Here is a 14,894-nt window from a genome sequence, read left to right as displayed (position 1 = left end):
CTGCATGGCCCAAGGTCTCAGGTAGGGAACCACTGTCAATGTATGGCTTGAGTACCTGGATAAGCAGCCCCTGGCAGCAACTCACCACAAGAACCCTGACCTCTGAAGCCAGCCAAAAAATCACTAAGGCACCCACGCCGGGCATGGGATGGGTAATGAGAAGCCAACGCTGATTCCCTGGAGAAGCCAAGAAACCGATATCACAGGCATGGGTGCCTGCTGACCTAAACAGAAGAAACCACCCCAGCCAGGCCTAAATGACTGCTGCCTGGTCCTGGCTGTGCAGAGTGGCAGGTGTGAGGGGTGGTAGGGAAGCTACACCTTACACCCAAGTCCAGCTCAGAATGCCCCGGCAACCTGCAAAGATCCAAAGCTCCTGGCTACCGAGCCCCAGAGCCCCTCCACATGAGGTCACAAAGGCACCTGCCCCTGCCCTGTGGGGCACCCCTCACCGAAAGACGTCAGGTCCCTGAGGAAGAGGCCAAAGAGATGGGACTTCCAGCTGCCCACACTACAGACCTTGGAGCTACAGCCGCCAGGGCACTGATCTTGCTCCCAGGAGACCCAAGTGAGGGCGCTGCAAGGAAATAGCATAGAAGCTGCCAATGGTGGGGCTTTCTGGGAGAAAGGGAGCCCCTGGACACAGAAACCCCCAGTGTCCCCTGCCTGCCCTTTCACTCTCTTGAGGAACAGACCCCCTTGACTTCATATGTTCAGCTGCTCCCCTGAGGCCAAGAAAAGGTGTTCAGTCACTCACTCAGGAATCATTCATTCAACTAACAGGCACTGGGGCTGCTCTGAGCTTGCAGAGGAGACAGAGTTGACTCCTCTCTCCAGGAGTTTATACCCCAAAGGGGAGCAGATGTCAGGAATTTAAAGTGTTCTGTGTCATGATAAAAGGACCGTGTGCTGGGGAAACAGAGGGACAGGGGAGAGGTAGGTCAAGCCTGTCTCATGAGACCAGGGGGCTCACAGGGTGACAAAGCCCAACAGGCAGCTGCAGAGCTGAGCATGCAGACTTCTTTCCCTCCTCACCATTCAAGCCTCAGTCTTGGGGGTTCTGGTGGAGCACTGGGGGTGGCTCCTGGGTGGACCGATGGACCGACAGCCAAAGTGCACAGAACCCACACTCTTCAGGGTAGCTCGTCCCAGGCCAGCTCCAATGAAGCTAGTCGTGGTGGGGACCCCCTCTACCCCTGCACTGCCTTTGCCTCTTGCAAAGCCTGCCCTACCCGGCTGGGTCAGCCTTCCTTAGCTCCAGCCCAGCTGCCAAGAACAGAGTACAGGGCACTGAGCAGAGGTGTGCAGACCTAGCATATACCCACTTCTCCCACCAGCCATTTTCCCTAGGTAATGCCAAGGGACGCAGAAATTCCCAGGGAGCCACAGAGAACACAGAGCAACAAGGGGGAAGATTCTTGGCCAGGGATGCCTGTGGCCTGGGCCAGCACCTGGACACTCTCAGCCCCGTGCTCCTGCACACCAGATATGCGACCAGGCCATGATGGCTGCCTCCTGCCCACTTGAGTGGCAAATCCCACAACACTGACTAGGCACCACCAGCTTCTTCCATGGGAAAGAAAGGCCTGGCTGGGGAACCCCAGGGAACAGCTGCACCACTGGCGAAGTTGAAGAAGCCCTGTCTCCCTGGTCCCTACCCAACCCCCAACAGTGAGGAAATAAAAGTAAGAAAAGGAACAGAGAGAGAGAATCTTAAGCAGACTCCATACTCAGCACAGAGCCCAACTTGGGGCTCAGTCTCACAACCGTGAGATCATGACCTGAGCCAAAATCAAGAGTCCGATGCTTAACCGACTGAGCCCCCCAGGCACCTCCACAAACTGCTTCTGAACTTCACTCCCCCGGGGACCTAGACCAGACCGTCTTCTAGAAGCTCCAGGGGCCCCATCACACAACAGGAGAGTTCAGTACAAGTCTGGGAAACTGTTGCCCAGCGTCCCACCCACAGCCACCCCTGCCCATATTTTCAAGTGGTCTGTGGAGCCATCAGAGTCTAGAGCTCATAAGAACCCTTCCAGGGCTGCCCAAGCTCCTGCTTCAAACTGACCAGGCTCAGTGGTCTGAAAGAGGGGAGTGTGGCTGGTTCACCGGGGGCCAGGGTCTGGATCCAGGAGGGTTCTTCTCTGGAAGAAAGACGGTGGTCTTGCCACCTCAGGGTGGCATCAGGCACACAGGGCTCCGTGGCCCTTGTGGAAGTGGCAGACAGGCCCTGTGTCTAGATCAGCCCCAGGTGCCAGGCCGAGTGAGCGCCAGGGAGCAGGAAGGCGGAGGCTCTAACCGGAAGACAGACACCTCTAGTGAGTCTTCATCTTTAGAGCCCTCGTGAGGTGGGACTACAGACCGAGACTCACCTCCCCGTGGCCCGCAGAGCCCTAGGGTAAGAAGGGTTGGACCTGGAGGGTCAGCCCTGGTCCCTGGAGAGGGGCAAGGGGCCTCAACCACCCCAGTTACTTTCCTTCTTGGAACCGGAGCCGGGGCCGAGAGAAGTCATGACTCAGACCCCTGCAGGCCGTCCTTAGGCCCACGGGCAGGTCAGCCCTGGTCACAGACACACTCAGATCCAAAAAGCAAAATGAAAACAGCCAAAAGAGCCCTAGGGGCCTGGACTCTCTCTCTCCTCAGGAGTCCAGGGAGGGAGCTGCAGCCTCGCGGAAGACGGGAATGAGGGGCTAAGTGCCCTGTTCCGTGGGTCTCAAGCCCTTCCAAGGGGGGACACAGGTCCATCTGCTCATCACACCTACGTCCCCCCAGGGTGCCCTGGACGCCCATCGTTTCCCACCACGTTGACAGCTCAGCTAGGCCTCCTGGAACGTGGGATGGGAAGCTCAGGCCCCAGCAGTGCAGGGGTCCCACCCAGGGCATTCCAAGGCAAAAGGCTGTGAACAGGATTTCCAGGCTGCAGGCCAGAGGTGGTTCGGGAAGAGGTGAGGGAGGCGTAGGCTGCAGCTACGTACACAGCGCCGTGGTGAGCCGCTGCGGCTGGTTGTAGTGAACCATGGCCACGCACAACGTGTTCAGGGCCACCACACACAGCACCACCCAGTAGAAGCTCTGCGCCTTCACCATGCGGCGGATGAAAAACCGGAACATCTTCTCCTTCCTGCGGAAGTACGACGAACTCTCTGTCTTCCCACTCTTGAGGCTGGCACGGGCGAAGGGGGACCCTGGGGGAACAAGGAGCGCACTGAGGACACGCGGAGACCACAGGCCCCCGACACACTCCTCTTCCGTGGACGTGTGCCCCACAGACACAGCCTTGAGGACATGCTTGCACTCCCATCTCAAACATCTACCTCCCGCCTGAAAACACCTTCAAGGACACTTCCCCCAGCCCGGGACTAGCTTGAGGCCCCAGTTCTGATCACAGACACGTGTGCCCCTGGCATTTAGCTAATTACCCCTGCACCGCACCTCCCTGCACCGGTCCTGACCCCACCCTCATTTCACAGATGAGGGAACCCAGAGCCTTAGTGGTCTCCATGGTTACCAGGCTCCAGATGGTCTCCAGCACCCCCAGCACAGTCCAAATACCCCCAGGCCATCCCAACTCCTCCGGGGGCCTCAGGGAGCCACAAAGCATCTGGCCCTCCCTCCTACTTCAACTCAGGGATCAACAACCACTAGGTACCTATTTTTAAGTACCCTGGAAAGCAGCCAAGCTCCTTGGTTTGCATCTGGTCCATGGCTGCTGTTCTGGCACAGAGGCAGGGGTGAGTGTGTACGGCCCACAAAGCCCAACATACTCTCTGGAACATTTGTGCACGAAGCCGTCGCGGCTCTCCCCCATTTCCACACACACCCCACCTCTGCTCTGCTGGGACAGCGTGAAATGCTTCCCACCGCTGGTCTCTTTCCACAGCTGGCTGCTTCTCAGCTCCACATCTAGACTTTGATGTCACCTCCACAAAACACCCTTCTCTGGGACCCCATACAAAATCAGCACCCCGACGATAATGGCAACCATGTACCATCTGCCCCAACATTGGCTTGCTGACCTGTTCTGCGCCCAGCTCTCAGACCAGGCTGCCGGCTCGGTGAGGAGAGGCCCACAGGCTTTCACTTCAAAGCCCGCGCACCCTTGATGAACAAGTGAGCAGTCTTCGCGGGCGCCTGGAGGCTGTGAGTGTGCATGTGTGCAGGGTCTGGCTGTGTCTCTACAGTGCATCAGGGTTTCTTAGTTTTTGCAATAAAGGCCTGGGCACCTGTGAGCCTCTGACTGTTCAAAACCAGTCAGCTTGGGCATCGAGTCCCCCGGTAATTGTATGTGTGTCATGTTTATATATTTGCACGTGTGTGTATGTGTGTGCATGCGCAGACCCAGAACCTCAGCGCTAACAGCATTATCAGGCTGGTGTTTTCCTGGATTCACTGAAATGAAGACAGGCCCTGAGGCCTTTGGAGGGACTTGTCTACAGGCTGAGCAGCTGTGTTGGCGGAGACGCTGTCACACATATCCTTAGACTCAGAAGGAGGGTCCACAGGCCAGGACCCATCAGCCAGCCCTTCGAGAAACCTTGCAGGGCCCTCACGGCAAATTTGTGGCACTCTAGATGCCACACCCAGTCTAGACTCACGGAAGAGCACTGCTCCATCACAGCCTCCAGGGTAAGTCAGGGCACAGGCTCACAGCCCATCTCCAGACACCACACACTGGCCATTGCCAATTAGTCAGAACTAGCTCACTCAACAAAACCTCTTGCCAGCCTCACTGAGAGCTGCACAGTGCCAAGGCCATAGCCAGACATACCCGCTCCCTCCTCAAAAGCAGCAGTAGTGCACAGAGGGAGGCAGACAAGAGTATAGACAAGGAGAGACCTGCATACAGGCAGAGCCATGCACAGAGCCATCCAGAGAGCCACGCACGCAGACCCCTCACCACTTCCTGAGTCATTTAGAAGCAAAGTCTCTCTCTCTCTCTCTCTCTCTCTCTCTCTCTGACACACACACACACACACACACACACACACTGCATAGCATGAATTCACACCCTGACCATCTCACTCTCAAAGACACACCTACGAACACACACAGAGGGCCACTCTGGGAAGGAAGGTAATGCAGACACGTGACTTGTGTGAACTGCTCTGTGCACACACACGTGGCCAGCGAGACAAGCAGCAAGTTCTCCAGGGGAGGCTCCACGGCCCCCACCTCCCGGCTCACTGGACCACGCCCAGCAAGAACCAATGAGCCCCTGACACGCAAAAAGCCTCACAGGAACACCTCCTCGTCACAACTCCCGGCCCCCCTCATCCTGCACCTATGCCCACATGCAGACAACCACATACATCTTCACTCATCAAAGGCACACCCACAAAGCAGTGTCCACAGCCACATGTGCACAAAACCACGGATCCCCACTTGGCTCTTGAAGCCCCACCCATCCCCCCTCTAACAGACAGTCCAAGGGACAGGGCAGGGAGCAGAAGCCCCAGCACTCTGAGTGTGACGGGCTCTCTGTCAGTTCCTAGGGAGCACTGGCAGCCCCAGGACAGGGACCCGCCCGCCTCTCACTTGATTAGGGAACAGGGACACCCAGGCCACCACTATACAGGGCGTGTGGTGCCTCGGGGAATTCTGGGCCCCGGGTCTTTGAAGACAGGGGCACAGGCCCCGGAGGACAGTATTCCCAGCAAGAAGCTACCACCGTGTGCTCAGGTCAGCTCTAGGCCGTGACACCAGCCCAGGTCCTTGGTAAAAGCAGGGTCCACAGTGAGCATGGACACAAGGCACATCTAGAATCATAGCTCTGGGAGGGAAAGCGTGAGCAACGGGGCTGCTTCTTTTCAGCACTCTGCGTTTCCATGTTTAACTTCGTCAGCACATATTCTTTACTACCAGAAGGCTTATTTCAAGGAACAAGAATCTGATCTCGTCAGGCTAGGGGAAATCAAAAATTAAATTAACCTGTGAATGACGTCACAGTTAAGCATTAGTGTGAACAATGCATGACCACAGGCAATGTGTGGATTTCTTTCCAATGTGCCCAAAAGGCAGTTCATTTTTAACATAAAGTCTATGCCAGCCCTGCCTAACAGCCATTTCTTCCACAAACACGTACAGAGTTTTTGTGCCAGGCCCTGAGTGGCGGAGAGAAGACAGAATGACTAAGTTCTGTCCTAGCCCTTGGTGAGCCCACCAGAGGCCGTTGAAGGGACGGAGGAAAAAGAGCTTAGCTGCTGCATTCACCAGCATGGGGTAATGAAGTGAGCTTCAACACAAGCCGTGTAAACACAACTCCCCATCGCCCCTGCCCTAGACACGGGGCCTCATACATGTCACACGGCCTCGCTCGAAAATAGGAAACAAGTGACCTGGACCTCGCAGGCCGTGTAGGAGTCAGCGAAACAACGGTGCCCAGCACACGGGCTCAACCAACAGCAGCAGTGAGAGCGGATGGAGGGGTGTCAAGCCCAGCGCGTGAGACACGGGAGCGACAAAGGGGGCGCTGGGCACAATGAGGCGCATGGCTTCTTCCACCCCGCGAAGCCCCACACCACGCCTGTCCTGCGCCAGCCACTGCCAAGGCCCGAGGCCCGAGGGGAGTGACCCTTGGGCCCTGCCAGACGCCCAGGGGGAGAAAGCAGCAGAATCCCAGGGACTCGTGTGCAGCACCAAACCAACCACGATAAAAATAAAAAGAGAGAAACGTTTTGGAGAAAAAATAAAATTCCCTTCAGCAGATGAAAGAAAGGAGAAGCCTGGAGGATGGATGAAGGACAAGCGGGTCTCACGCGAGGGGAGAAACCTCAAGGGTCAGAGCAGGGACGACAGGGAGTCGGGACACAAAACGAGCATGGCGAGGAGACGAAGTCACTGCACAGATGGGAAGAAGCCTCCGTGAAGGAAGGCCGGGGCCCACAGGCAGAGAAGCCCCCGGGGCCTGATGCTGGGCAGAGAATGGGTCTCCCACCCTGGACGAGAGCTGCAGCCCCCGAGGCCGCATCTGCACAGGGAAAGAAGGGGACAGGGTGACACACAGAGCAAGGAGGAGCCAGCCAACGGGCCTCAGGCCTCGGAGGGTCCTCCCCACAGGCAGCCTCGCCTCGGGGAAGCCAGCCAAGCACAGGACAGAGACGAAGCAGAGACAGGTCTGTGGGACAGTGGCTGCGGAGAGGACATCTGAAAGCAAACCCGCCTCTGGGAGTGCTCCCTGGAGGAGTGACCCGCGGACTAACGACAGCCTACGGCTACAAACACCAAAGTCCTCTAAGCCAGGGGTTTGCGGGGAGAAGAGGGAAACACTGCAAAGGTCACATCTTCTTGACCTTTGGGCCCAGTAGGAGCAGAGTGATGGCAAATATAGCAATTTCCTCATGGAAATGATACATCTCAGTACTAAGGATGGTATAAAAAATAGATAAATACAGGCTAAAATAGTAAAGAAGAATGGTTCTAATTATGAAAGCAGGGGAGGGGAGGCGGCTGTTTGTGGGGTAGAAAAGTGAGAAATTTGTGGGGCGGGAAGACAGATTCCCAGACACCTTTTGACAGTGAAGAAAAGAAACCACGATGGGAAAGCCCATAAAGGGAGGCCATCCCAGCAAAGCCGTATGCGGGGGCGGGCACAGCCTTCAGTGCCTTTGTGGGTAAAGAAGAAAGGAAAAAGAAAGAGTTACACATTTTCTGAAATTAAGAAAGCAATAATAAATTAAATCAAAATGCTATAGAAAGATAGACTTAATAAAAATAAAAAGGAAAGTAATGACACCTAAAACAAAAAAAAATAGAAGAAAAGAAATCTAAACTGCGGTTATTTATTTATTTTTTAATGTTTTATTTATTTCTGAGAGTGAGAGAGAAAGAGAGACAGCGTGAGCAGGGGAGGGTCAGAGAGAGAGGGAGACATAGAATCCAAAACAGGCTCCAGGCTCTGAGCTGGCAGCACAGAGCCCGACGCGGGGCTCGAACCCATGAACCGTGAGATCATGACCTGAGCCGAAGTTGGACGCCCGGCTGAGGCCCCCAGGCGCCCCAGAACTGGGGTTATTTTAAATGATCATTAATACATATTCACCCCACACGATCCAAAGCAGAGTTAGCAGGATGCAAGTGGCTATAAGGCCTAAACACCCTCATAGCAACTGCGTGACATCTGCAGCCTGACCGCCAGATCCCCACATACGGGTGCCACCGGATGCCCCCACTGGCCCTCCAGCTGCTCCCTGGACTCTGGGAGTCAGCCCCCAGGCCCTCAGCCCCCACCCCACCCCCACTTAAGGCACATGGCCACCTGTGTCCTCCGATGCCCACACCCATCTGGCCAGCAAATCCTGTGCATTTGTCTTCAGAACATATCCAGAATCTGGCCACTAGACACTCCTATGGCGGCCATTGCCAGTCGGGTCCCTACAGCGGCCTCGTAAGAGGCCTGCGTCTGCCCCCCCCCCCACTTGAGGCTCTCCTGTGCCCCAACAGAAGCAGGGCAGCGACTCCAGCTCCGCTCTGCAAACCCACCAGCAGCCGCAGTCTTTGCTGGGTCCTGCCCTCCACGACCTTCTGATCCCCGGTGGCACGGCTCCCCCCAAAACCCACGGCGCTCCACTCCAGCCACCCTGGCCTCCCTGCCAGTCCCCACAAGTCCCACACTCCTTCCGGCCTCTGGATCTTTCCACATGTTGCTGGAATGTTCCCTTCCATGGGGGGGGGACTTCCTCCTTCAGCTTTTACTCAAAGGCGACCCCTTCCCCTTTCACACCAAAGGCCTCTGGTGGCCTTCTCTTTAAAATCCCAAAGCCCCCAAATCTCCCAAGACCCCTCCCTTCTTGACTTTTTCCTTTTCCAGAGGTAGCAGTGAAACACTGTGTGCTATTCCTATTAAACTGCTTGTGGTCTGATGCCACAGCTGGGCTAGAAAACCCAGAAGATGAAAGGGCTGCATCGTTTTGTTCAGCGCTGTAGCCCGGGGGCCTTGAACAGTTACTTGCACATCATGGGCACTTGAAAATATTTGCCGAGAGAATAAACAAACAAATGGCTGAATACAGGAGAGATTAAAAGAATTCTAAGAGGACCTACCGGCAGCTCTACAGAAACAAGTTTGAAACACTTTGAAAATGGAAGATTTCCCCACAAGGCATAATTTATAAAACTGGTCCAAGTTCTTTTTATTTCTTTACTAGATGGTTCACAGTTTTACCCTTGAAGAACAGATACTTTAGGTGTTGCTTGAATTATTCTAAACCATAGACTTTAAAAAATCAGAATAAAAACTCTAAGTAAAATAGAAATAAAGGGGACTATTTAAATATAACATTCACATGATAAATTTGTAAAAACTGTAACAAAGCTCAGATCCACAACACACATTAGTCTCTTATTAATTAGCAAACACAAACCACCCAACAGAAAAATGGACAGGTATATGAAGAATCACCAAAAGCCAAATTCAAATCAGAAGCAAACATTTTAAAAAAGCTCAAAAGCCTCAGTAACGAGTGAAATGAGAACAACAGCCCCAGAGAGACATCATGAAATTGGCCTCAAGGTCACAAAAGTCAAAAGTCGCGATGGCATGTACCTGGGAGGGGCACTTAGAGGAGGGGCACAGTGCCCAGCTCCCGGGAATCTGCCCGCAAGAACAGAAGCACTGGAAAGGAAGGGTGGGTGCTTATAGGGTTTTATTTGGTGGCACTGTTCATGATGAAGATAAAACAACCTAGAAATAAATGAATGGTCATCAACAGAGAGCAGCCAACCAATTAGAGTAAATCCACACTACACAACAGCAGGCAGCCACTGACAGGACCGAATTAGAATCACACTACAGAGGGGAGTGGCATCCAGAGGCACTGATGAGGAAAATTTGTATGAAAGCCTATCTGTAACATGACAAGATCCCCAAACTCTACATGTCGGTAGGTGTGTATGTGTGTATCATACGTGTGTATGATACAAATGTGTATTATATCTAAGATAAGTGTGGAGAAACAGGGTTAAATCCCAAGATACTGACATGGGTTTACTGGACTGTGTGGGGAGAAAAAGACAGAAAGGATAGATGATAGATAGGTACATAGATTGCTTGATTTATAGATGATAGGATGATTGACAGATGATAGATTGATAGACTGATCGACTGAATGACAGATATATACATAAGCAACTTTCATTAAAGAGTCTGCTCCAGATTCTTTGTCTCCCTCTTTCTGTCCCCCCCACCCCACTCACACTCTCTCTCTCTCTCTCAAAAATAAATACACATTAAAATTTTTTTAAAAAAAGGTTGTCTCATAAATGCAACCACATAATGAGACGCAGACCTCTGACTCAGACCTGCTCACAGACGGCTGGAGACCAAGTCCGCCTGCATTATCTTTGACCTGGTGCCCCTCAATGAGAAGCTCACTGCCATGCAGGCCCGTCTCCAACCACCACGGTGGAGGCCCATGGCTCAGCCCCCTTCTGCTGCAGAATGCACAGTAACAGGGCATTTGGTGGGAAAAGGTCTAGGCACTTCTGGTACCAGACTGAGGAAGGGAACTAAAACAGCTCTGTGTGATACAGTAACCGGAATTTCTCTTTTACCATGTGAGAAGAAGGGGATGAAGCCAGAGGCCCCAGGAGCACGGAAGGCAGACAGGGGCTGGGAAGAGAGACAGCCAGAACCTTTCGGTCCCCACAGTCAGTAACGCACACGTAGCCTTCAGCTCTGGGGTACGGCCCAAGGCTCTGTGTCCATGTTGGCGTGGTAGAGACGAGGCAGCCAGGGCTGCACTGATGGGAATAGGCAGGAGGCAGTGGGCAAAAAGGAACTTCCAGGAGCTGAACACACAGCTCACCCCACTGCCTGGCCCGACGAAAGAAAGCTGAGCACACAGCAGAGGGCAGAGGGCACTGTACCTCCTGCCATCAGCGTGGACATGGGAGTGTGGGCGGTAGGGAGGAAGGGAAGGGGGTGGCCCCAGAGGGCTAGGGAGCCTAGGGGACAGACAGGAAGCTAGGACAGGCAAGAAGTGCGGGAATTCCTGTACCCAGTCACAGGACAGGCCCCACTACGCAGGAGGACCCAAACAGACTCACCAACAGCACAGAGGTCTGCAAACCGGTCCTCCCCCTCCTCGGCATGGATCAGGTCATTCCGGCTCTTCTTGGTGGCTGCTCTCTTCAACACTGCTTTAAACAAGGGTGGGGAGAGGGGACTGCATGAGCCAGCACCCAGCTCACCTGCCTCAGGGCTGGGGTGTCTCTCAGCCTATCATGCGACCATCTATCCTGGCCCCTGTGGGCCCCTCTCAGTCTTCAGGGCACAGAGGACAAGGAATTTTGAGGGAGTGCCACTTTCCCTTTTCTCCATGATGACATCAGTGGGGAAGGCCTGGCTACCAGGGAGACCAGGAGACGTCTGTAAGCAAGGCCAGGACTGCAGCCCGCTGCCAAGCAGCCCACTCTGGGGCCAGAGAGAGCGTCAGGTCTGCAGAGGGGCCAGCGCAGATGAGCGCAGAGCCACAGGTGTGGAAACAGGAAGGGCTTCCTGTCACCGGGACTGTGCGAGTAGTCAGGCTAGTGACCATGGCCACACTGGCCCACGTGCCTGCCCCCGTGGGCCCAGGCTATGCTAGGGCGCCTTCCATGGCAATCTGGGAGCCACATCACACTGGGCTCTAGACAGACACAACCTGGTTTAAACCTGAACTTTAAACACTTCTAGAAACTGCACAGTCCAATAGAACTTTCTATAATGAAGGAAGTGATCTGTGTTTACGCTGACCAGTATAGTAGGCTCTAGCCCCATCTGTCTGTTGCATATTGAACACTTGAGGTATAGTGGGTGAGCCTGAGGAACAGGACCCTCACTTTTATTTCACTGCAGTGGACTTGCGCGTGAGGTTACACAGTCATGTGTAAACTGTCATGTTGGAGAACACAGCTCTCAGGTCCATCCGGTGAGCACAGGCTGGGCCCCCGGCTGACACCTCGGCAGGTATGGTGTCTGAGCCCACCGCCTGCTACATTCACTCTGGTCCACAGCACACGACTGCCCGGGAGCGTGCAGTGACCTCCAGAACAGGGCTGCCCCAGGCCGTGTGGAAGGTGCTGGGCGTGCAGCTGCCTGGCAGGGCGGAAGCCTTGCATACCACACACGCAAGCATGCACACGTGGCTCCCTGGGCACGGAGTGCTAACAGTGGTCACCTACCATCCAGAGGGGACTTCTCCTCCGCATTCTTGTCCTCCTCAGCCAGCATGACTTCCTCTGTGAGGGAGACACAGCCTCAGCTGGGAGCCTCCCTGTCCCTCCCCTCGCCCAGGGCTTGCTCCTCAGGAAAACAGCAGAAAGAAGACACGCCTCTGCTGCCGATCCTGCCTTCTCAGCCTTATATTCCAGAAGGATGTGGAGCTCATGGCTGAGTTTTTCCTGAGACACACACCCTCTATGTGTCCCACGTACGGTGCCTCACGAGGAGGGCCTGTCCTGTCCCCGTGTTCACATCACCCTCCCCTGAGAGCAGCCACCACACTGGGTGAGTTCCTGGCTGACGAGGCGCTTGAGGAGGCATAGCAGGTACCCCATATGGAGGAAAGAATGCTGGCCGGGCTGGGGGGCGGTCAGAAACCCCAGGCTTGACAAAACCCAGAGCCAGGGTGCAGAACACACTGAGGTCAAGGGTAGGGTGCTCGAGTCTGATAGGCAGAAACAGAAACTAGGCTAGGCCACGCCAGAAGCCTCCATTAGAAGGGCCAGTGTCTCCAGAGCCATAGGGCCGCCCTGTGTCAGGACCCAGGGTCAGCTGAAGAATACATTTCCGGCACCTCAGCCCCGTCCCACCCCCAGACTGGTCTCACCCACCCCAGGGCTAGGGCTCCAGCTACACTGACAAAGGACAGGCCAGGAGCAGGGCAGCAGCCCCTGGTTCTCACCAGCCTTGAAGATCCATTCCAGGTACCCATTGAGCTCCCGCTCAATCTGCTGCTGCCGGCGAAGCTTCAGGAAGGCCCGGCGGTTCTCCACCCTCTCACGCTCCTTGGCAAACTCTCTGCATTATGCAGGGGCCAGAAAAGTAAGCAGAGCAGGTGAGTGTGAGCACACCCATGGGTATGCAGACACAGAGGCAAAGAGAACCAGGAAGAGGCTGGGACATGACACGCAGGTCACGGGCCGCCCCTCCCAGGGAGTCTTACCCACCATGGCCTCTTCCAGCCTGAGCCCTCAGAGGGCCCAGGTGAACCCTCCTTCCTCAGACTCTGTCAGTACAAAGGGACAGCACCACAGTCCCCAGAGGTGGCTCCAGAGGGCAGGGACAATGCTACCCCCCTCCCCAGAGCAGGCCGAGGCACATCCTTCCCTCTGAGCGCCGGGCCCTGTCACCTGCCATCCCATGGGGAGCTTCTGGTCAAGAATTGCCCAGAGGACTTCCACTTTGTTTCTTCTGCTGGTTCAGACCCAGAGCCCTTGCTAGGAGGGGATGGACAGACAGGAACAGGGCAAGAAGGGACTGGATGGGGCAAGCTGGAGACCAAAGGAAAACATTCTACAGCCTATGGAAGCCACCTTGGCCAAAATTCTGACCAGGAGAGAGATTTCTGCCCTCCTTGGTCCTCAGCAGCTCAGCCCCAGCCTCCCAGCCAAGCTTTCAACCTCACACTTCCAGAAGGAAGCCATTCACACACAGGCACACAGGCACCCAGCATACAGCCTGGCAAGCTTCTCAGCTCAGGCTTGGGGCAGGATCCAGGTCCCCAAAGGGTAGGCGGGCACAGTCCCATGGCAGAATAGAAATGTCTGGTCTCAGCTGAGTGGTTGTTTCTCCTCCAAGAGAATCAGCTTCTGCGCTTGGTGCAGTGAGCCTGGCAGGCCTGACTCCTGGCACACAGCCACAGCAGGAGACAGAGCTCAGCTCTGGCCAGCACTGACCCAAGCTCATGGCCAAGTGTCCACCAAGGCCTGAGCTATGGCAGCCCTGGCGATGGGAGGAGCCAGCTCCTGCGTGGACCTCCCATCCCTCCCAAACCTTGAATCTGTAGAACACAGGACCCCTCTCCTCCTCCCCTCTCCATTCAGGCCCTCTCCCTTGGCCACGATGAGGGCAGGAGGGCCTGGGGTACAGGGGTGGGGCACTGCCTGAGTCCATCTCAGAGCCACCAGTGAAACTTGCTGCAGCAATCTAGGCCCTGCACACAGCAGCCACTTCCCAAATGAGAGCCGGCAGCGGGGCCTGCCTTCCCCAGGCATCAGTTCTAACTGATAAGAAAAGCCACAAGAGGACTCGCTGACACTGCTCCTCTGGGACGGAGACCGGGAGGCTGGCTGGCTCCAAGCCCGCTACTCCAGCAGCTCTTGCCCAGACATGGACGGCGTCCTGCAGGGCAAGCTTTCCCCAGGCCAGGCTGCAGAAGTGGCTTCTAACCACTGCTTCCGTGGGACACACATGCTGGGCGTTGACTCCTGGCCTTAGGGGCCTTGCCATCTCCAAGCCTCCCTAGGCCTGAAAGAGAGCCCTGGGATCCCTCTGCTTCGCCGGGAGGCCTGAGGGAAGGCTTAGCTGAGACAGGAAAACCATCCCATATCATCCCATTCCCAGAGGCCAGGGTGCTCACAGTGCAGAGAAGGGCTCCACAGTCAAAACGTTCGTGGCCCTGCTCAGTGTAGCAGCCCCCAACCCCAGAGTTCTTCGTGCACATTCTCGAGGGTTAGCTGCACAAAGCCAGGCTGAGCAGGCTGCTATCCCAACTCGACACGAACCCACTCATGTTCCACCACCTCCCGACCGTGCACTGTCCTCAGCGCGGAGCCCACGCTCCACACAGCCTGCCGTCTGCCAGCCCAGCGCCCTCTCTCCCCTCCACACCTCTGGTTCCAGCTCTGAGCATCCCTGCACCCCTCGTCCCTCTGGACCTCCAACCCAGCTCTCCTCTGCCGGGAGGCCCTCCTCC

General features: G+C 55.5%; 1 protein-coding gene across 1 annotated transcript in view; it reads right to left on the bottom strand.

Annotated features, from left to right (window-relative positions):
- CACNA1B (calcium voltage-gated channel subunit alpha1 B) overlaps positions 1–14,894 on the bottom strand; it is a 196,237-nt gene that overhangs the window by 126,504 nt on the left and 54,839 nt on the right. The window contains exons 8-11 of the mRNA XM_039220724.1: positions 12,882–12,997; positions 12,160–12,216; positions 11,044–11,133; positions 2,976–3,185 (exon numbers count right to left, since the gene is read on the bottom strand). Coding sequence (XP_039076655.1) covers positions 2,976–3,185; positions 11,044–11,133; positions 12,160–12,216; positions 12,882–12,997 — 473 coding nt within the window. The remainder of the gene's footprint in view (positions 1–2,975; positions 3,186–11,043; positions 11,134–12,159; positions 12,217–12,881; positions 12,998–14,894) is intronic.

Source organism: Hyaena hyaena, unplaced genomic scaffold (assembly GCF_003009895.1).
Source record: "Hyaena hyaena isolate Hyena2069 unplaced genomic scaffold, ASM300989v1 scaffold_911, whole genome shotgun sequence".
Taxonomy (NCBI): Eukaryota; Metazoa; Chordata; class Mammalia; order Carnivora; family Hyaenidae; genus Hyaena; species Hyaena hyaena.
This window is presented reverse-complemented; position numbering and strand designations above follow the sequence as displayed.